This window comes from Dromiciops gliroides, chromosome 3, assembly GCF_019393635.1.
Source record: "Dromiciops gliroides isolate mDroGli1 chromosome 3, mDroGli1.pri, whole genome shotgun sequence".
Lineage (NCBI taxonomy): Eukaryota > Metazoa > Chordata > Mammalia > Microbiotheria > Microbiotheriidae > Dromiciops > Dromiciops gliroides.
Genome location: NC_057863.1, coordinates 526,681,484 through 526,705,014, shown reverse-complemented (window position 1 = coordinate 526,705,014; position 23,531 = coordinate 526,681,484). Strand labels below are relative to the sequence as shown.

The following is a 23,531-nucleotide window of genomic DNA, read 5'->3' as shown; positions in this document are numbered from 1 at the left end:
ACAGCAAGCTTTTACACAAATACAATTGTATAGGGTTTTTTTTGTTGTTGTTGTTGTTTTTGTTTTTTGCATTTGGGCACATGAATCTTGTAGACTCAATAGTACCCTTATTAACTTTGAGTGAATTAAATGGACAGTGAATGCCCAACACAAGTGAGATTTTATAGAGCAAAACCATAGCCAAATGTTCTTTGGTTTGCATGTTTATGGCATAAAGAGCCATTATCAATGATTCCACTTCTAACAACTTATTCACTAATTGATGCCAGTTTTTTGGCTAAGAAGTACAAATTAACTCCACACTACCCACAAATTCTCCATTCAGCACCTCCTCCTTTCTCCTGTTGTTTTTGCATGTTCTCCACATGACTTTCAAAACATTTGGAAAACAAATCCAGGCTCTGTAGGTATTATAAGAACGTTTGTTGTTTTATTCTTTTTGTTGGGTACAAAAACCACAATTTTGTACACAGAACAAGATTATAAATAATAATGGTAGCATGAGTGACCGGTAGTCTCTTTTGATTCTATACTGCAGACTGATGATATAATGTCAACATTTTTTTTCTTTTTGTTTTGTTTCTCCTACTTAGACAGATGTGATCTGTGGGACACTGACGTGTAACAGAATGAAGATAACAGCAAACAAGAAGATGGCCAACAACTTTTATAAAAAAAATGTGTCTGAATTTTTATTACAGTGATGCCATTTATATCAATTATTGCAATGAATTGTTCCCTAAGATGGTTAGAAAAAAGAATTGTGTTGTCCTCTACCGAATTTACATCAGTTAAAAAGCAAGCATGTTTCAATATTCCTCTTTTTCCTCAAAGGAAATGTAAATAATTTCTTTTACTTTTCACAGGATTTACATGTTTGTTTATTATTTTCTCATCACAGTTTTGTGACTCATTTCCACAGGTGGATATTCTTCCATTGAATACATGGATGTTCAGGAGACACAGGTTAGCATGTTCATTGACTTCTATAACTATTTAATCCATCTCGGCAAAGTCCAAGGTAAAAGTGTTGTCCTTTCTGAGCAAGTCCTTCACAGTTTAATGCGCTAATTGGCAAGTCTTATTAGTTTAAGTCCACTCGAGTGAATTTGTTGCTGTTAATACACCCGTCCCAGCTCCCGCCCCTCCCACCCCCCAAAAATCTAAATTATGAATTTTCCTGATATAAAATCTGAGTTTGGGTTTCCGAGCTGAGCTCATGCACACATTGTTGCTGATGATGTCTGGCGCATTTGGACGTACTTCCCGTTCTCAGCCAAATTTCGGAGTTCATCAATGACACTCCCATGTCGTGATAGGCTGTGCTGTGTTTCCATCAGTCACCAACACAGTTTTAATTAAGGCACTCAATTATTTTTTTGGTTTTTATGGTAGGTCCGATGCAATTACAGCCAATCCTGAACTTTGTCTAATTGAAGTTCCAGAGTGTACAGCTTTTGGGCAGTCGGGAGTCAATACACGGCCATTTTCTCCGACACTCCCTGTAATGGATAATCTGGCTTTGTTTCTTATGGCTTCAGAAAAGGTCAGCTAGGTTGCATGGAAAGAAAACAGGGAAAAAAGTGTTACAATATTTCTATTCTTTTGGCAAAATGTGATACAACAAACACCAAAATGTTAATATTTAGACATCTGCATTTTCATATGCTTTTGGTTTCATAATAACTGCATATAAAAACACTCAGCTACATTGGGAAGAAGTCAATTTAGAGATTGTGATAATAGAATTTTTTGAAAGACAATTAAGTTTAAGGCAAATGTAAAACAAGGATTTACTTAACAGTGAGGGTAGATTCCTTGGCCTAAGCCATTCTATGCTGAATAGCCTACCATAATTAAGATTAAGTTGAACTTACTTTTAAATATATACATATATTGTATATATTAATATATACAATATATGTATATAAAACCTTGCACTTTCTTAACTATGTACACTTTAAGTAGAAAAATTATTTTTAAAAATGTGATCAACAGTCTATATAACTTATGTATAGCTGAAACTTATGCCAGGTCATCTTTTAACTAAACAGACCTCAACACAAACATCTCCATTCATTCACACCACTTAACAACATGACCCAAAAAGCACAAGTACTGACGTATAGCTGACTACATGCTTAGTGTGGACATTTAGGTATAGATTTTTAAAGAGTATTCATATAGAGGGACATATATCAAGAGAGAATATATCAATAAGCTTGGAAGACCATTAGTATGGACACTTTTCCAGACTGACTCTTGTGGGGCAGGTCTCAGAATTACTCCTCTAGTATCTTTGCCCCAAAATTTCTTGCTATATCAAGCAACAGAGAAAAAAAAGTATAATAGGATAAGCAGGTGGTGCTACTATGGAAATATATTCTATTATTCTTACTGAGATCCTTGCATTGTTTCTAGGACCTGAATTTGAATGTTAATTTCTAAAAAACTGGAAAGTTAAGAGGGAAAGAAAATGAAGTCAATCATTTGACTCATCTAAGTCCAGAGGAGAAACTTTATTTTTCTATTGTTTCTTTGTTTGCCAATATCTTCAAGAAATCCTTTAGTCTGTACTTTTTATATGAATACTGAAGACATTAAAACCATAAGACTTTGATAAATAGAATCTTAGAGAACATTTGTTCCAACTTGTCATTTTACTTATAATAAAAGTGAGATCCAGAAAAGTGAAGTGATCTATCCATAGGTAGTTAGTGGCAGAGTTCAGGTAAGAAATCTAGTCAGTTTCACACATTTAGCCCTAACTGACTTACAGTCAGCTTTGGGCAGTGATGTTAGAAATGGACAAGTGGGCTTGACTGACTGGCTGACAGCTTATAATTAGTAGCTATGGCTAATAAATGTAACAAAAGTTAGGAAGGAAAAGAGCAGTACTACTTGTCTATTTGTAGATCTTCATCTAGTCCCTGTAGAGCTAGTGCTTGGGGGAGGGAAATGTTATGGCCAAAGATGGAAAATATATACTAAGCATGTTCTTTTCTAAAGCAGACATAAAATTGATAAATTAAATTCTAACTGAATGCAATAAACACATAGCTAACTTTGGCATAGGTGAACTACTCTCTAAAAATGTAAATGAGATTCTACACATGGAGAATTAGAACAGTAGATAAGGTCTAAGAAAGTAATGGAAAAATGATCTCCTAATTTGTCCATTTCCATCCCTGTTCCAGTGTAATCCTATTTCTCAAAGGTTTGCAGTGTGTCAAACAACTATCAATTAAAGGAACTGGGAATTTTTAGAACAGAGAAGATTTAGTGGGGCATGATATCTATCTTCATATATTTGGAGGACTGGTGGTGTATAGAACTTCCTAATTGGTTATAAAAGGCAGGACTATGATAAGTAATTAGAAGTTTCAGGGACACAGATTTGAATTCAAGAAAAAGTAAATTTCCTAAGAATAACTGTAGTACAAAAAATGGGAAGTCATGCTTTAATAGACAGTGAATTTCCTGTCATTGGAGGTTTTCAAGCACAGATATTGGGAGCATTGTAAACAGGATTGATACTTTGGGTAGGGATTGTATTAGATAACCTCAGTTCTCTTTCAGTACTTGGATACTGTTGATACAATATTTTTGGGAGGGCATAGTTCTTTAAGGGGTGAGGCTGGAGGTCTGCCTGCTGTATGACTTTGGGAAACTCAATTTCTCTTTCTGTTTCTAGATTTTCTCATTTGTAAAATGATAGGGTTTGGGGGTGAGTGTGTACTTTAGTAGAAACATCAGTGATATGGGAATCAGATGACCTGGATCACATGTCAGTTATATCACCCATGTGATCTTGGAAAAGTCCCTTAACCCTTCTGGTACTCAATTCCTATTTCTAAAATGAAGGACTTATACAGCATGATCTGTAAGACTCCTTCAAGAATCTTGGTTTTAAGGAAAATGAGTTGGCCTTGGAGTTAGGAAACAACTAGTTCTGAAACCTGCTTTTAATACTTACAAGTTGTGTGAACATGGACAAGTCATTCAACTTCTCTATGTCTCATTTTCTTCCTTTTTAAAAATGATATTAGATTACCTACTTCATAGACTTGTGAGAATCTAAGGAAGTAGTATGTGTCAAGCACTTCCTAAACCTTGAAGCATTACGTAAAATGTTAGCTCTTATTTTTATTTATCCCTCTATTTTTTCTGATCACTAAGATTTCTCCATTTCAAATATTCTATAAGGGCATCTTTCCATGACTATGCTCACTGACTCATTTTCTAAGCCTCAGCTTTTTGATTTGATATAATCTTGGACTAGCCATCTCTCTGATCCTCAGTTTCCTCAACAATCATGAATGAGGAAAAATAGAATTAACTCACAGGGTTGTAGTTAGGTTTTAGCTATTGTTATTGGTTCCTCAGAGAATACACTTTGGGGTGACTCTGGATTCCTTGGGCTCATTTTTTCTGTCTCTTTTGGTCCTAATGTAGTCTTCTTCAGTGTTCTGGGATTTCTGAACATGCCCAAGAGCAGGAGTCAGATTGTGGCTACCCACAGGCCTGGATAAGATTCCTGGATACTCATCCAAATTCGTGATTTCTTTATGTGGCTGGTCAACTCCAAATCCATGCCTATAGTTGTGCAATATTGCTGGATAGAAATAGTCAGAATATTTGACTGTTCAATGTTTTTCCAACAAAATAGATTGCTTTAGATGCATCTTGGAATATTTACTTCCTTGGTGGATCCATAATTTCATAGATGTGCACAGTTCTTTATAAGAGCTTCTAGACTTTCTCCTCCTGTTTGATTCTTGCCCATGATTGATTCAATGTTCTGGAGGCCTGCCTTTGGTTCTTTTCAACATGCTATAGGTAGTATCAAAACCCTTATGCTATTCATCTATGTTCTGTCATTCTTTCCATGTCAGGCTCACATCCTTTTTTATTTATACATATTCTGGATGACATCTTCCATATCACTGGATTGACATGTCAATTTACCTTTGGCAATATGAAGTACATCTATCTATCTATATCTATATGTGTATATATACACATTATATATACATACACACATATATGTGTATGTACACACACATATTTCATATATTGTCTGCCCTCTTAGTCACACTAAATTTCTGTTCTAATGAGATTAGGATATTTTATGATTTGTAGCCATCTAGCATCACTAAGGAGATTAGTGGTATTAAAAAGATGAGCTTTTGTGGCAAGGAATAACATAAGATAACTGAAAGCATGGTGCTGGCATTTATATATGGGATAAACTGGATATTCTTTGTTAAATTACATGACCAATTAAGTTCCGTCACTACTTTCAACATTTGAAGAATGGATTTATTACTTCAACTGAACATTAAGAAAAAACCCTATAGTTCAGGTGTTCATTGGGACATAATCCTATCAAAGAATGTTCTGAAGACTTAATGTTCTGAAGACTTTAGGGGAAACACTTTTTTCCCATTATCACTAAGAACCTGTTTCCTTAGGGCTTCACTATAGGTACTGATGTAATACAGTATCTTTGAGGTTGTTATCTTTCTTTGTAATCCTTTGTGAAGAAATTGAAGTATGGATGCAATTCCACAGTCACAAAAATACTTTACTGTTGAATCACAGCCTTGAAAGATAGCAGGAGTATTGTCAGGGATAAATACATTGTCAACCAAGGGAAAAGCTCAAGTAACCCAACATACCTAGTCTTACTTTGGATATTCCTTTGGCAGCTTGCCTCTTCCCCATTGTTACTCATTTCTAAGGCTTCAACGTTCCTGTATCTTTTAGCATTGATAGCCTAATTTTCCATTTTGTTTTGTGCTCATATGGAGCTGATCAAAGAGGAATGTTTCATCTAAAGTCACTATGAGGGGCAGCTAGGTGGCACAGTGGATAAAGCACCAGCCTTGGATTCAGGAGGACCTGAGTTCAAATCTGACCTCAGACACTTGACACTAGCTGTGTGACCCTGGGCAAGTCACTTAACCCTCATTGCCCTGCCCCCCCCCCCAAGAAATAAATAAAGTTACTTTGAGTTCTGGGTTGGGCTGGATTTCTCTGGTTATTCTTGGTTTTGACCTTCTTCCTTCATAGGATGGTCAGTTGTATGTAACTATTCTTCCTTGCTTTATGACATTCAGTTATGACAGTATGACATTCAAAAGTCTTATAAATGTAGGGATCACAGTCTTCAAACTACTGATCTTTTCCATAATTTTGAAAACATCAAGAGAGTTGAGGACTTCAAGGCTAATTAAGATTTAGAAAAATATAAAATTTGGTGCATGACTGAAGTAAGGAACTACTTCTTATGAAGGCTTCTGTTATCCAGCCTATACCTTGTAAAACTACTAAGACTTAAAAGAATATAGGAATATCAATGCCATATTTCCTCCGAAATATGTTACCTTAAAGGTATGAACCTCACTCAAGAGATAAAAGGATTTATAGAGGATATACACTACAATGTCAGGTAGTCAAACTAAAATATTCTTTTCATATTAATGTTCTAAAAGGAAGCATTGATGCCATGTCTATTTTAAACATCATATTTTTAAATGGACAGGAATTTGCAAGCTAATATTTTATTTATTAATTTGAGGGTTGGGTTGCAGGTGAAATTCTTCTAGTGTCTTGTCTGTCTATTTTCAGTGCCTGCAGATGATGAGGATGCTCTTTCCATGCCAAGAAAGCCATATTTTTGATGCAGTGGCAAAAGAGCTTTTACAAAATAAGTAATAAAATTCCATGCATAGCGTTTTCTGAACATTCAGCTCTGGAAACTGATGACAGGTTGTTTTCTAGTCTGGAGAAATGCTGGATGTCTCTGGAAACAATATGATGAATGAATGCCCACCAACTTGTCATCTCTTTGGCTTGAGGTCCAGCAGGTGGATGAATTGCCTAAAGCTTTTTGAGCAATTTCAACAGTCTGGATTTAATGCGGCTGTGTACTCTTCCTGGTATAATTCTTCTTTACAAAACTGGGAGAATGACTTCCTTTATGATTAACTATACTCTGCAGGATTCAGCTTTTGCCTTCCTGAATTCCAGATAAAAATTAATAGGATAACAGTAAAAAAAAAAGGATAATTTTTTAAAAAGACAGAAACTACTATTAGTTTCAAATTGCTTTTTCTTCATTTCAATCTTCTAGGACTCAATACCAAACTTCAGTGCAAATTTTTCTTGTACAACCTTGGAGATATTTACTATTCTTATTGAAAATCATATGAGTCAGGGCAGCTAGGTGGCCCAGTGGATAAAGCACCGGCCCTAGAGTTAGGAGGACCTGAGTTCAAATCTGGCCTCAGACACTTGACACTAGCTGTGTGACCAAGGGCAGGTCACTTAACCTTCATTGCCCCACAAAAATAAAAAGAAAGAAAAAGAAAAAGAAAATCATATGAGTCTTTGATTTTACATTGTTGTTATTGTTCAGTCATGTCTGACTCTTCATGACCCCATGGATCATAGCATGTTAGGTCCTTCTATCCTCCACTATCTCTCAATGTCTGTCCAAGTTCATGTTCACTGTTTCCATGCCACTATCTATCCATCTCATCCACTGCAATCCACTTTTTCTTTTGCCATCAATCTTTCCCAACATCAGAGTCTTTTCTGATGAGTCAATTTGCAACGTCAGAACCAACCTTCCTAATTAATCATTTAATATTTTATTTTAAAAGTGAACTTGAGCATGAATTTAGGACAAATTTCCTCAAAGCTTAATCTGAAATCTCTTAGTCTGTTAGTAGAAAAAAAGGAATGGATCTTAGACTTCTGAAAGTAATTTCTACCTCCTCCAACAAGTCATCCCTCTGACCCACAGCATCCTCAAGAATCATGAATGAGGAAAATTACAACTACTTTACAGGGTTATAGTTAGGTCTTACTGATTTCTTACCACTACTGATTGTAGATAGGATATACCTTCTATAACTGATCTGCACTTGCAAAACAGGTGCCTTTTTAAGAATAAATTTGATTTGCCTCCATTCATAACAACATCTAACTTCTGCTGAATCCTTCCAGTAGAGCTAAAATCTCAATTGTAACTTCAGTTTCATTATTGTTATAAGCCTGAGATTCTCACTCACTTCAACAAGAGTTTGAACCTGAAAGCAAAATTGAACCTTTAAAAAATGTCAGTTATCACCAGGATTCACCTATAACTGCTAAATTTTGGCTCTGGATCCCACCTCTGACACATACTACCTATGTGATCTTGGGCAAGTTATTTAATATCACTGGGCCTTTGTTTACTAATCTGTAAAAAATGAACAGTTTAGATTGGATTCCTCTAGGGTAACTTCCAATTCTAGATCTATGAACTTACATGCTGACAAAACAATATCTGGTCCCTGGCAACCTAACAATTATGCAGTACAGAAAGGGAGTTTTTTGAAACAAAAATGACCTTAGCCAGAAATGAGAAAATAATGGCCTATGTGCTAGACCTTTAAACTAAAGGTCTCTTTTTTGCTTTAACTTGAATTTCATGTATCAGGACTCTTTGGATTGATTCACAACAACAAAGTTCTTTTAGTTTGTTTGTTTGACCCTTGCAATGCAGATGTCTATGAATAACACAGAAGAGTGTACCGTACATCTGCAGCCAAAGAAACTGAACCACTTTGCACTCGTTTCCAAAAAATAGAAAGCTCTAATTAGAAGCAAGCATTACCACCACTGGACAGACAGGTCACGACACTGCATTTACAGGATGCATCACCCACTCACTGTAGTTGGCCCTAAGTCCTACCCCTAAATTTTAACACTTTCGGTTCCATATACGTTGTAACCTTCTCTATAAGTGGCTAAATTCTGGGTATTCTGCGAGGAAGTTGGGTTAAAAGTCTGTGCACTCTTTGCCACCTTCATTCGCTTTGCCTCTGCCCTGGACTTGTAACAGAACTCTATCAAAGCCACCAGCATGGCCAAGCCCAAGCCGCCAACCAGAATGTAGAAGACTCCAGCTACGTTGCTCAGGCTCAAGGCACTCGTCTTGTCCTGGGGAGAGAGAATCACTTCAGTTAGTGATGGAAAATATGGCCTTCCCAAAGCAATAAGAACAATGGGGCATTCAGGCACCAAGTGCAAATATGCACAACCTTTAGGTCAGAAAGATTTTCACATGGACTTTGGGTTGAAGGATTTAAAAATAAAGCCAATTGTGGAGAGTTCATCCCAAACAAGACTACTTTGATTGCCCACATATTTTGGATGTAATTGGATTCAGTGACAGCTATGAAGTAGGCAATTAAAACCACTTCACTCTCCCATATCAACAGATAGGAAATATTTGGATAGGGTGTCAGAGATAGGTGACAAGTGTGAAAATGACTTATTTAAAATTTTGTTACATGGATGGGGAGTTGGTTTGACTGTATTAACATTACAAGGACATTTTTAACATCTGCCATTTCACTTGGGGAATGATTTTGCTCCTCCCCCTCCCATCCCACCCTTTATTAAGGAACCTTAGTTCTTAATACCAGTCATTTCAGTTTTTCATGGTTATTATTTGAATAATCATGTGCATACATAATGACAGGCTATTTAATCATTTTTAAGGCCATTCTATATAGGAAAATTCTTTTAGCTAGTAAGGAAAGCACCGAAATGACATATTTCAACATTTATATGTATATATTACACTAATGTGACAGATGCATGGTATATTGGCCATGGATAGGTAGATTTATTCTACAAAAGGATTTCAGCTATGAATATTTTAAAATGATTTTATTTCCATTCTTACTAAGATATTTTTAATTATATGGTTTTTAGGGCATGCATCTTATTGCAAAATATTCTGAAATAGCCAAGCACATGATTTTTATTTATTGGGGGCATTAAGATGTTCATATAACTTCTTGATTGTCTCATCATAAAAACTTTTTCTACAATTGGAAATATATTTATAAGGTAACATGAATGACACCATATAACCCCACACTTATATGAAGCATTTGAAGGGAGTTAGTGGCCTAAGCAATGGCCTCTCATTCTCATTTTCTCAAAATTAAGATGATGAAAAACATGAACAGCACCATTGGCGGTTTAATTTAAAGATGCACTATTTGTTCTGCATTACTGCAGTAGTCCTAGTAACATAGTAAGAGTTTACAAGGATTTTCTCATGGATTTCTTCTCTGCTAAGGCACATTATGGCATAGACATCAATTGTCTGGGCTAGAGAGGTTAAAGAAACTTTGTTATCTCAAAGAAGGCTCTCATTCTAGTGTGGTTGAAAGACCAATACTATTGTGGCAAAGAGGTGGGAAAAACTATTTGAAGAATCTGATAGTGTAATAAGAAATGATTAATTTAGAATTTTACCAGATTCCTACATCAAATTTGTGAAGTTCCATTCACAATAATTGTCTTAGGGTTATATGCCCCATTATCAAACACTGAGTGCTATTTTCATCCTTTCCAGAAGAATGGATAATTGCCAATAAAAACACAAGTTCAAATGTGCAGGAACCAGACATGTATGTGTGCATGCTTTAACGATATATAAAGCAACATGGCAAGGTAGATAAAGTCCCACCTCTGACACACACTATCTGTGTGACTATGGAACATTCATTTAACCTATCACATACCATATGTAACTCTTTAATAAAGATTATATGATACATGGGAGTTGCCTTCTGTGTCAGTGTGGGAACAGAATGAGTTCTCCATAGCTAAGAAATCAGAAAGCTTGATAAAAAAGAACACATCTATAATTTATATCTGGGTAGCCTATTACCTTGCAATGCTTTCGTTGTTGTTTTTTTGGTATCCAATAGAATCAGAACTACAGGTTCAGGCCATTTTCTAAAATTAGATTTCATTAATCAGATATTTCATGACTTGGAATGCTACTACTAAACAATGAATAATTAAATGGAGAATTTAGAGACTTAGAATTTCTATACTTTCATTTGATAGTACATAAATGTAATAGTGCCTCTTTAAACTAAAGTGGATTCTTTGCCAATTTGGAGATCAGCATTATTGAGCTCTTCTGGGTGAACATTAATTTCTTTAATATAAATTTTCCTTTATTCCCACTGGTTTAAGGTAACCATCTTTTTTTCCTGTTTTGTAAATTCAATAAGAGCTCCTGAAATGATGAAGTGTTAGGTTCTTGAACCCCAAAGTAAATGGAACAAAATAAAATAAAATCCATTTTTTTTACCAGTGGTATATTAAACTGGAGAACACTAACATTGAAGGAAATCCCAATGGATTTTTCTGCCTTTAGTGAAGTTTATTTTTTTTTAAAAAGCCTTAATATTGGGAGAGCAAGTGGGTTGTGTTGTTTTTTAAGCCAGACCCCATTTTTAAAAGCTAATGCAATTAATTTGAATGGGTGGGGCTGTGCTAGGAATGTGCTCATTGCTTCATTTCAATCTAGGTTTGACCATGGCTCCCTTTAGTGTTGGGTGAACACAAGAGGAGGTCCCGAGCTGCAGTGACTAACCTTGCTTCCAGAGTCCTTGGGTCCACATTCACCTTTATCGTACCACCATTTGTTTTTCAGCTTGTCTAAGACGCCTGCCTCACTGAGTTTCAAAACGGCAAGGTTTACAGGAGTTCTTCACGTGGAAAATAACATAAATAACATTATATATGTTATTTTATGTTATTCAAGTAAAACTACATTAGAATCGCATGGTAAAGTGACAGAGCAGAGGCCACAGTGGGTGCTATGTCTTGTACTATAGGCCCAGGTTTAGAAACAGACATATAACTGGGGCCTGCTCCATCGCTTTAGGTAACAGGCACATACTGCTAGGGAAGGTTGGTAAATAAAAGGTATGCAATTACTGTGAACCCAAAACTATTGGCTTTGGATAGTTTCTCATATTCAGAATTTTGTACCAATGTAAAATTTAACTGGCTTACTCCATAAACTCATTTATTTTGTTCCTTTTCAGGATTTATAAAAGTGTAAATGTCAAGAGACTGACTTTGTAGAAGCTGGCTGCAACCCATTTAATTTCCTGACTTCAGTTATGATGATGATAGAATTTTACTTTGTGCCATGAAGCATGCCCCTAATATCTGTTTTTGCATTCATATTACTACTATTGATATATAACACCTTGCCAAGAGGAGGATGACTTAGGCTTTGTTGAGAAAGGATCACCCATGCCTAAAATACAATAGTAGATTATTAACCAATTTTAATTTAAATTAGAAATCCTTGTGTTCTGCTAAAATAACAGATCTTTATAATCTTCCATTCTCATGGTAATATTTAGCAGAGATAATTTCATTAACATAAATCTAAACATAATTTAATTTCAATGTATTCATATAATCAAGTTACTATAACCATATAGTGAAGTTCTTGTAATATGGTTAAAAATACTTCAGTGTACCAGATACTTAGACTGTGTATAAGGGGTAGCCAGAATATTTGATTTTTTAAAGAAGCTACCAATTATCAGAAAGTCTATTTGATTTTGCCACTTTCTTTGCCTCCATTAACATAAAATATTGTTGGAAGGGGCAAAGAAGAGAAGATATTCGTTAGTGCTGGGGATTTATAATTTCAAAGAATGTACTTGACTATATACCTGGTTTTTAGGGAAATATAAGTATTGCCTCTAGTTGCTATCTGCTCATTTAACTCACTCTGTGTAAGCAAAAGGATAGTGAGCTGTGGTAGAAAGAGTACTGGCCAGGGACCCAGAGGACCTGGGCTCTCTAGGTTGTTCCTCTGACCTTAAGTCCCATCTTCTGTTAAAAGACTGGGTAGAGTAGGTTAGGTCATCAGATTATCTTTCTGACTAATATTCCATGAAATAAGTAGCATATATTCCAGTAGTTGTCTTCTAGGATGTAGCCCTAAATAGACTCATCATGTCCCACTAAATAGAGATCATCTAGTTAAACTCATTTTACAGATTAGGAAACTGAGGCACAGTTAAACCTACTCAGGTAGACTGACAAGAATTCAAACTCAGATTTTTTGACTGGTTTGGACATTTACTCATACCCATTGAAAATTCATCAGTTCCTCTTTAATTGTTGTTCCTATTAAATGGCAAACTCCTTGAGTGTAGGGCTGTTTCACTCATATTTATATTTTCCATAGAACCTATCACAGGGCCTCCCATATGGTATTCTCTGAAAACAGACATCGTTTTCAGATGGAGGATTTTTGTGAATAGAAGAGAAAGGTATCTTTTCAAGTACTTAAAAACTACCTTCTGCATCTTGTTTAACCATTCCATAACTTTTTTCATTAATAAATATATTTAAATTTTTTTCTTTTTAATTTGAAGATTTGAAATAACTTTTTAGTCCTCATTTTAAGAAACCATTGCAAAGTTTATAGTTGTAATATATAATAGAATGTTAACTAATATGAACTTGTGTCATTTTTTCAATGATTAGAACTTTGATTCACATAAAGATAAAAATCTAAGTTTTTGATTCAAAACATGTCTGGCTCCTCAATTTCTTTTAAGCTTATACATTTATTTATATACTTTTCCCCAGTTAAAGTACTGAGGCCTTGTTAGAAAACAGAAGGAGGTATTTCATTGTTAGTTAGTAAAGAGAACTATATCCAAGGAGACTGGCTCTAGATTTCCTTATAGTGCTGATAAAAAGTCAACAAACATTTTTGAATAATATTAAATATTAAATACTCCATTGATAAATGCTCTTCTGATAATATAATGTATACTTCTCTGTGTCTACTTGACATAGTAATGCTATCAATTTAGGTATTCTTATGGAAGTAAGCCTAAGTAATTTTCTTTATGTATGGAGGCAATATCAACAAATTAGGCAATTTGTCTTTGAGAGCCCATCTAGATAATGACATCTTATTGATTTTCCTTTTTTCCTTTTTTTTATCCTCCTCTTTTCTAGAGACTCTCACAAATAGAAGAATCTATGAATCTTGCTTCATATTTCTTATTCCTCCTCTCCTTTCTCTTTCTTGCTATTACTACCTCAGAATATTTTCACAGGACTAGTGGAATAGGGGAGGTGTGGAGAACACAGTCACTTAATTTTTTATTTTCCCCTTCTCTCCAGGTTTTATGGTATATATGTCCCTTCTTTTTTTCTTTCAACTCTCTTGAGAGAATTAGAATAGATGGGAAGGCACTGAATTGAATTATACATTGACTACTTTGGACCTCAGCTTTCTCCTCTGTTAGAAAAGGGAGTTGGACTAGATGATCTCTCAGGGGACATTCAGCTCTCATATTGTATGATTTATGACTGGACTAGGGATACCAAGTTGGATTTGGAGAGGTTGACATTTCCAGTTTTCCAAATTAGTACTCATATGTTTACAATTTCTCCAGAGACTAGCCACATTTCTCAGTCAGATGCATGCTTTTGCAAGCAGATCCACACACCCAAAGGGCCCATTCAAAACCAAACATCATCACCTAGACTTAGCTTGAAGCCTTATGAATATTCAAAACTCCATCCACAAACCTGCAAGGCAGGAGACTTTCTCTTTTGGATGGGTAATAACAATATTAAGTTTTGTGTCTTGGATAGTGGAGTAAAAGAAAGTATTTCCAGAAAGAACAAATGGTTTTGTAACAAGGGCATAATTTTAAAACTCACGTTTCAACTTTCATTTTAATTACAAATTACTTGAGAACAACCATCTAGTTAGTACCTATGTGCAGCCCATGTGTGCATGCAGGTTCCCCTAATTGTATTACACTGCGCTATACCTACATATATAAGCTTACAGGACATACTGAAATGTGGTTCTTGGCACAATCAGTGATATTTTCTATTTTCCCCTTTTTTATACCTCAGGCACTGCTTAGGGGGAAGAAGGTCATATACTGGAAATAAAAGAGATGAAGTAAAGACAAAATTTAGTTGACCTTATTTTTATAGAGAATCAAACAAAGGAAAAACAAAAGTAGATATTCAGTGATAGTTGAGTAAGGCAACATTGGCCCTATTTTATGAGAGGACACAGTTTTTAGTTACCATACGCTAATTTCTATTTCCTTATATAACTGTAGTTGGAACCTGTTCAATTACTGACTCACTGAAAGGTAGCCCAAGAAGGTCTTAGTGTTTAATGGGGTCTTTGCTCCAACAGGCCAATGTATCTACAGCCTTATGAATGGGGATACTTCCTATAAAGATGTAGCTCTCAACCTATCTGTATCTACTTATCGTTGGAGTCCTTGTTATACCTTTAAAAGGATTTCTGGCCCTGTAGTGGTAAGGAGAGAAAAAAAAAGCCTGATTTATTCTCTCTGCTCTTTCTTATCACTATACCAAGTTTCTAGAGACAGTCATGCTTCTTTTCTAATCCTTATATCAAATGCTTGAAAGTAAGCCCATCAGAATCCATTGTTGTGTGCTCCTACTTTCTCTTCTCCCTACATGATATGATTTAGACTAAAGACTGGTGTCCAGCCTTTGGCTTCTTATCTACAGTGTCCTGAGAAACACAGGGACTTGTTGATGGAATGAAAAATTCCATTTAGTTTGATTAATTTCTGAAATTGACAACAGATGCGAATATTTTTGGTTTGACAGTAATTGCATACTATAGTACATGAAGAGCCTTTACCAGCAGTCCTGGTAGCATCACTAGTCTCTGGCCAGAAGGAAGGACCCCAGCAGATGCACCAATTACTTTACATACTGTTTACCCGCTTTGGTGACATTGAGGCTAACCTTGGAGTCACCTCCCCCGCTGCCACATTCTCCTTTGTCGTACCACCATTTGTTTTTCAATTTGTCCAAGAGGCCTTGTTCATTCAGTTTTAAAACTGCGAGGTTAACAGCATTTCTTGAAACGATAAAACATATTTTGTAAGAAACTGCACAGCTGTTAAGATGTTAGAAGGAATGAGGATTTAAGCTCTCTTATAAGCTTCTCCCACATGGTAAATAAACCTCTCATTACCATATTACAACCCCCTCCACTGCAATCCAAACCAGAAGTCTGGATTATTTTAATTATTTTCAAATGTGACAAATATGCTGATGGTATCTGGTAGCTCTCCTTTTATAGCTCTTCCATAAGCCAAATAATTTGTGCTGATGATCAATTAGATGGAAGCTTTGGCAAAACACTGATAAACTGGGATTTAAGGGATATTGTTTTGGATCCTTGCAGAAGGTCAGCATTTAAAAGTAAATATTGTTCCAAGTTGCATTTTATTCCCAGAAGGAGAATGCTAGCAAATCTTTAAGTACTGATTTCTTGTCTACCCTCCATACCACACAGTTAAATTGAGCACAGTTTTTGCTTTTTAAAAAAAATTTGCAGGGCAGTGGGGGTTAAGTGACTTGCCCAGGATCACACAACTATTAACTGTCAAGTGTCTGAGGCCAGATTTGAACTCAGGTCCTACTGACTCCAGGGTCGATGCTCTATCCACTGCACCACCTAGCTGCCCCCAGTTTCTACTTTTAAAAAAATTTGTAAGATATATAGTTCCATGCTCTGGTTCAGTTCTGTAGGGACTGATGGAGGTAGACAGGAAGTCAGACCTTAGGGAAAAGGTCTCAATTCTATTTTGATTGTTAAAGCCATCGCATGCTATTTAGAAAAAGACAATCAGGTATACATTTTGGTTGTTTTCACTAAATGATTAAACCTTAGGAAGTCATGCCTTTATTTTAAGCTACCCTTTGTATAGAACACATGCCCCAGAGTAAGTTTTCTCCAGATTTAACTCTATAAGAAAACAGAGTCATGATGGATAGAGCTAATATATCTTAAATTTTCTCTAGAAGAGTAATGATTATATCTAAAAAACACTAAGTAGGTGAGTGAGAATACTTATTCTTCTATTCTACTTTTATATCCTTTAAATATATACTATTAAAAATGTTTACTTGGTCTTGTTTTTCCAAGTTGTCCTGATTTTAAATTAGATACACTAGAAAGAAGTCTTTTAGGCCAGTAGGGGGCTCATTTAATGAAATTTCAACCTGGGAAATATTTGGTCAGGTCTCTGATTTCACTGGTGTAGAGAACTCTCATTGGAGAAACTTCCTTCACCAATGTAGGTCTGCAACTCATCTGTAACTTCGTCTTGGAGAATTTGTCTAGGACACTGACACTGTGTCAGAGGCAGTACTTGAACACTGGCCTTTTGGGCTCCAGTTCTTCTGTTCACTAGCTCCACACTGCCTCTTTTGGTTTTATAATAATTCAACAAATATTGAATGTTGACCAGTTGAATTGAAAAGGTTATACCATTTGATAAATGTGGTTATAAGTGGTGTTTAAACAGTATTTCAATTAGATTTGGAAATATAATTAATTTGATAAGTTGATCTATGTATTTAATAGATTATGCAATATTTTGGGTTTTTTCCTTAAAAAAATCTCTTTTTAATATTTTAAGTAGTTACATATTTCTAACTGTTATATTGGCTGGATGCAATTGGTTAGTCGATATCTTCCAAGGTTAAAATGTTCACTTTCAGAGGAACACATTTAGCTCCATGGGAACATTTACATAGCACAAATTAGAATAACTTTTTACCTAAATCTGTGTTATATAAGAGCCCTTAAGGAGTTAAGTGAGCTTTGCTAAAGTGAACAATATCAGGGTATCTTTGTAGTCACTAGAAAATGGTCATAATTAGAAACTGTGCCAAGGACAACTACCAGAAATCACATTCAGGGCAAGGAGCAAGATATGTGATTGAGTGTGAAGCTAGTGGTGGGAGAGAGTGGGAAAGTGGAAGAGCATGTGCCAATCCACCCACTAATAACTCCCTATTTTAACTAATTATTCTTGCTAGCTAGGTTTTAAACTCTATTGTTTCTATGCTAACCAAGGACCAGAAGTATTTTTAGTGTTCTCTAAACTCATAGACCTGGAGCAAAGCACCAATGGTCCTTTTGCAAATACAAGTCTACAAAGAGAATCAGATTGAAGGGTAGGGATATATGACAATCCAGGGAAACTTTACTAGCTATTAAAAAAACCCAAAAGCCAAAGCCTCTCTTGGGGAGATAATGGGTTATTTTAATTTATCATGTATGAAGAAATATTGGACAAAATTTATTTTAAATATTCTGGAAATTATCTTTGTGAAATTTAATTCTTATAAAGAAAAGTAACTTTTAAAATAGTACATTTTATTTTAGACATAGTATATTAAAAAATTTAATAGTGGATGGGCTTGTAATTGTTTTATATTCTTTAGGAGAAACTCTTTTATGAAAGTAAAGTCATCTTATGAGAGGGTTATTTAACAGGGTTATTAGCCATATCCATAGAAGGTTTCACAGCAAAATAAAAAAAAATGAAAAAAAAAAAGGAATGGAGAAGGAAAAGATGCTTTCAATTGAGGTAACTGTTTGGAAATTAAGCTCTCAGACATTGTCTTTCTTACATCTATTAGGCCATGTAAAAACGGTTTAGTTTCACACTGCTATTTCTATTTCTTGTTCACATTGTACAAGTTAACATAGGAAAATAAATCATTACCCAGTTCACCATTAACCACTATGTTGTGCTTATCTTAGAGGTTATAGGTTTATCCTTATACCAATTGGCAGCAACCACTACACTTACTTAATGGTGTTTAGTGCAAACCATCTCATCATTGATACCTTTCAGTTTTGTCCATTTTTGAAAGATTGATTGACTTAAAAAACCAAACCAAACCAAACCAAAAAGACCACCACACTGATTACTTTGTTTCATTATCAAGGTAAAGTAATTCAGTTAGAGGAAATATTATTGATGACAAAAAAGGTGGAGTTCTCTTATTAAAAATAATTCTTATGTATGCTTATTTAGGTCTGAGTTGTTCTTCTGGACTATGTTATAAAGTATTTAGATCATAACAGTCTTTCCATTTTTAGAGAACATATCACTTGTATATAGTAACAAGAATCAACAAAAAGAGTTATTTCATTCAATCGGCTATGTTAGGTTAAAAGTACCGGCTAGTAGAAAATGAGGTTAAGAGCAACAATGCAAGCTATAAATATAAGTCCACTTAAATAGGGATACAGAAGATGGGCTTTTCTGTCACTGAAAAGTCACTCTAGGTACTAACCTACTCTTTCTTCCTAGCTTCTGAAAGCTCAGGACAATATAGCTACAGTTTTATCCAGCATTAGAAAGGCCATTGTGAACCTCCAACTGGAATGGTGTCTATACAGAGGGTGCCACTGAGTTTAGCTAATTATGATTTGATGTTACTTTATCATTTGGGTATTTTTAAAGTCTGATTGCTACAAAAATACAAATAAGGGTAATATAAATGAACAATTATTATTGTTATATTTTCACATAACAGGATACTATAATATTTCCTTCCATGATTTTTTCCTGTATAGATCAAATGTCATTTATTTCTCTGAGCCAAAGTATTTACAATTTTATCAGTGCCTGGTACATAGTAAGTGCTTAACTAGTACTTGTTGATTGATTGTTTATCCTCACAGCCATATAATGAGGGCTTGCCTCTGTGTGTGTGTGTGTGTGTGTGTGTGTGTGTGTGTGAGAGAGAGAGAGAGAGAGAGAGAGAGAGAGAGAGAGAGAGAGAGAGAGAGAGAGAGAACCACATTTTATTTCTATAGGGGAGGTTGAGAAATTGAAACATGAAAAAGGCTTACTGAAGGTAATGTATTGTGCATAGGTAAAGTTTTCTTATTTTTGTTAGTGATCTATTCATCAGACTACCTACAAAATATAATTACCAGATATTAAATGTTTGAGATGCATCCCCAAATTGTGTTGAAGATTCCTTCTTATGTGTTAGATAAAATATGTACCTTCCCTCTTTTCCTTACAAAAAGAAAGTAAGCTTTTATTACTTGATAGCATCAAAGGAGCATCATGCAAACTAAAATGTGGTCTTCCCTATCCCATAACAGTGTCACTATGGCCACATTTTTTGGCTGCATGTGTGAGACTCATTGGCATAGGGCACTGAGCCTGACATTGTAACTTGTCATCCCGCTATTGAAGAGTAGAGGATGTGTCATATATAAAGTTTTAAAAAGAGATCTTATTTATTGAAGGGTAAGAGTATGGTCCACCAGGATGATGAAAGGTTGAGCAATTAGTTGGTCTGGGAGTTAGGTGTATTCAAGTATTTAGACCAAATTATCAGTCTTTACATAAAGAATTAAAATATCTGCTTCAGGAAACTGGTATACCTTCCAAAAGCACAAAAGGGAAGGAGGCATGCTGTTTTTCAGATCACGTATTTCTCTTGCCTTTGGTTGCACACTTCAGCATGGTTCAGAATCAGTCTGTTTTCTACTACATTTTAATGTACAAGGCTACATTTTAATGTACAAGTATATATACATACATACACAATGAGATTAGGCCTTTAGTATCCCAAATTAGTATAACAGAGAATTAGATGAGTCTTTAATCTAAGAGGTCCTAGGAAATTCTCAGGAGATTTTTCTATTTAGATTTATTTAGGAATTTAAGAAGTGAAGTCATATCTTTCTGGCAAGAACCTATTTTTCATAGCTTTCTGACAGCTAACTAAAATTCCAAGGTTTTAGTTAGATACTAGGGAAGATTGTTTTCAATGAGCTGTTGAGCTGTGTCCATTTAATACAAGTGTTCCTAGAATCACTGTGAAACTAACGTAAGTATTACCTGGAAAAATATACTCAGTAAAAACATGTTATCTATTTAGTTAGTGATGACCTTCAGAATCTATACCATACTCAAAGCTACTTAAATGGTTTTTGTGTTATTGGTATCCATAGGAGTGTTGCAAAAAACTATTTTTTTTTCACTGATGCTGTTGCTTATTTCAGAAAAGTCAGATGAATTAGGAGGGAAGAGCAGATATATCATGACATTTTCTTTTAGCTATTCAATTTTTTAAAGTTTTACTTTAAATCTGTGATCTAATCATTGTGGAAAATTTCTGGCAAAATTCTTGTCTGATCTTTAACTTGTCTTTGAGAGTAGCCTGGGGCACTGAGAGACCAAGTGACTTGTCTCTGGTCACCCAGCCAGCATGTGCCCCAAAGATTTTCTTACTTTCAAAAAGTGTGTGGTCAGCAAGCTACCATAGAAACTGAGTGCCCAAGATAACCCCATACACTTTATATGAAGTCCATGGATGCCTAACTTAAAAAGATTACTACTGATATCAAGCAGGAGAACATGGAAAAGTAAATAAAATTATAGGACTTACCCTTTTAAAGTAATAAAAAAAATCTTTAGTCTTTTCGACCCTCAAGATAAGCAGTTCAGTTCACAGTTCTAGTCTTTTGTTGGCTTTTAAGGTCCAGAAAAGTAACTAATTCTCAGCATGATCAATGCTTCATCAAGTTTTCAATTTAACTTAGAGCTTTGTTATTACTTTCTGTCCCGAATTATCCCTTTCAACAGATAAGTACATTCCTTTATCTGCCTCAGTGGCTTATGAGAGACCATTCAGAAAGCTGGGATAGGGTCTAAATTGCTCTGTATCCATTTGGATGTAGTTGGTAGAAAAGAAATTAAGCCCTTCCTCAATTTGGTTTATGTAGGAACAGTGCTACAGGTAATATTTACCTAATGGGGGAAAAACAATTCTAAGGAGTGATCAGCAGTTCAGATGCAAAAAGAGGGAGAAGAATTGTTTCTTGATGGGAAGAACCAAACAGATTAAACTAGAGATGGAAAAGAATTAAAATAAAGATAATTTAAAAACCTTTTTATTAAAGAAGGATTTAGTCTCTTTACTTGGGTCTCCATATGGTGCATAAGCAATTAAGTCTGAATTCCTCATGCTTTTTTTTTTAATTTGCTCCATAATCCAATTGTGTCAAGGGGATGTAAAAGGTGAATAAATGCTATACCAATTTTCAGCTTCTTTTAGATTATATTTTCCTCGATATTTGCATTGTTAATTCCTACTTGAGTTAAATTGGTTCTACTGAAGGTCTGATTGTGACTCATTTAAAAGTAACCAGCATGCTCGTCTATAGGAAACTGAATGTCTGAATGTTCAGAAGAACAAGTGTTTTTTTTTTAAGCCATTCTTGTAAAATCCCCTTGTAGTTATGTTGTACAACATCTAGTTTGTACATTTCCATAGCTTGTTTTAGAAATAAGAAATGCTTATCACCTATCCAAAGGAGGAAACATCTTTTATTATAGGAAATTTTTTAAAAAAGACTAAGATACAGAAATCATCAGTAGTCAAATATAGTATTCTGGGAGCAGAGGGGAAGTGCATCTCTGAATAACTCATTGTCTTAGTCAAATCAAATAAGTTTAAAAATAATATTCTCAAATAAATGGAAAAATTGATGCTTTGCCTGGGGCGTAAATCCAACTTTAAGTGCTTTAAGTGAAACATTCAATTTGGCCTCAGTGGGGAGGTGTTAAGAATTGCTATGTCTTATTCCCCTTGACTACCAAATTTATTTTTATTTACAGGCTCAAGGCCATTCACTTTCTGCATGGATATGTCCAAATGTTCTAGATGCTGAGATATCAGATTATAGATAGAGAGCTAGAAGGGACCATAGAGTTCAACCCTCTCATTGTGTAAATGAGCAAACTTCAGGTACTCAGCAGTTATGATCTGCCCAAGGTCACAAAGGTAAAAATGGGGTAGCTGCAATTCAAAACTATCCCTTTGTCTCCAAATCTAGTGCTCTTCTGAATGCCAGCCAATGCCTCTTTTGATATTTCTAGGCTTCAGGGATAAATGGATGCATTTCATTGTGTTCAGCCTAAACTCCTAAACTAACCTTATGCCTGTACATTCAGGTTGCTCTGGTCTGTTTTGACCATTCTGGCTTGGATTTCTAGGCCCTGACCTATATTCACTGTGTGATCTGCTTGCCTAGATGCCATCCTTTGTCTAATTACCCAGATTCTAATTCTCTGCTTATATCATCTACAGATTCTGATCTTAACCTGGTTCTCAGGACATGAGAAGTTCACGTCTTCTTTCTATATGAACTGCTCTCCTGGCCACTCTCTTTATATCATATGTTAACTATGTGACCTTGTAGTCTTAGTTCAACTCTTGTTTCTAGTCCTCTGTGGCTCTGTCCCACAGGCCCTCAGCACTTAACATATATAAAGCCTATCATCCAGACCCCGCACTTAGATCTTGACTTTTTTTTCCCCAACTCTATCTGATATACTTGATTCATTGTGCAGTGGTCCTCTAGTGCCTACTTCTGAGGCTTGCCTCTTCCACATCTCCTTTATTTTAAATGTGATTTCTGACCTGCCTCTCAACCAATCAATTCATTAATCAATTTATATATTTACTTATTTTTACTGGGCCTCTGATCTCATTGTTACAGTGAACTCTGTGAGCAATGCCCTCTCCCACTGTAGTTCAGCACTGATTCTGTTTCTTTCTTTCTTTCTTTCTTTCTTTCTTTCTTTCTTTCTTTCTTTCTTTCTTTCTTTCTTTCTTTCTTTCTTTCTTTCTTTCTTTCTTTCTTTCTTGTGGGGCAATGAGGGTTAAGTGACTTACCCAGGGTCACACAGTTAGTAAGTGTCAATTGCCCGAAGCTGGATTTGAACTCAGGTCCTCTTGAATCCAGGGCTGGTGCTTTATCCACTGCACCACCT

The 23,531-nt window shown here is 35.3% G+C and overlaps 1 protein-coding gene across 5 annotated transcripts in view; it reads right to left on the bottom strand.

Annotated features, from left to right (window-relative positions):
- Window positions 1–429: 429 nt before the first annotated feature.
- GRIA4 (glutamate ionotropic receptor AMPA type subunit 4) overlaps window positions 430–23,531 on the bottom strand; it is a 478,367-nt gene continuing 455,265 nt past the window's right edge. Inside the window, exons 15-17 of one of the 5 annotated variants that reach the window (XM_043995885.1) lie at window positions 15,667–15,781; window positions 8,860–8,994; window positions 430–1,551 (exon numbers count right to left, since the gene is read on the bottom strand). In XM_043995885.1, coding sequence (XP_043851820.1) covers window positions 1,387–1,551; window positions 8,860–8,994; window positions 15,667–15,781 — 415 coding nt within the window. In that variant the 3' untranslated portion in view covers window positions 430–1,386. Of the gene's footprint in view, window positions 1,552–8,746; window positions 8,995–11,461; window positions 11,577–15,666; window positions 15,782–23,531 lie in introns of those variants that run through there. The other 4 variants (XM_043995884.1, XM_043995887.1, XM_043995886.1 and 1 more) reach the window with 4 other exon arrangements.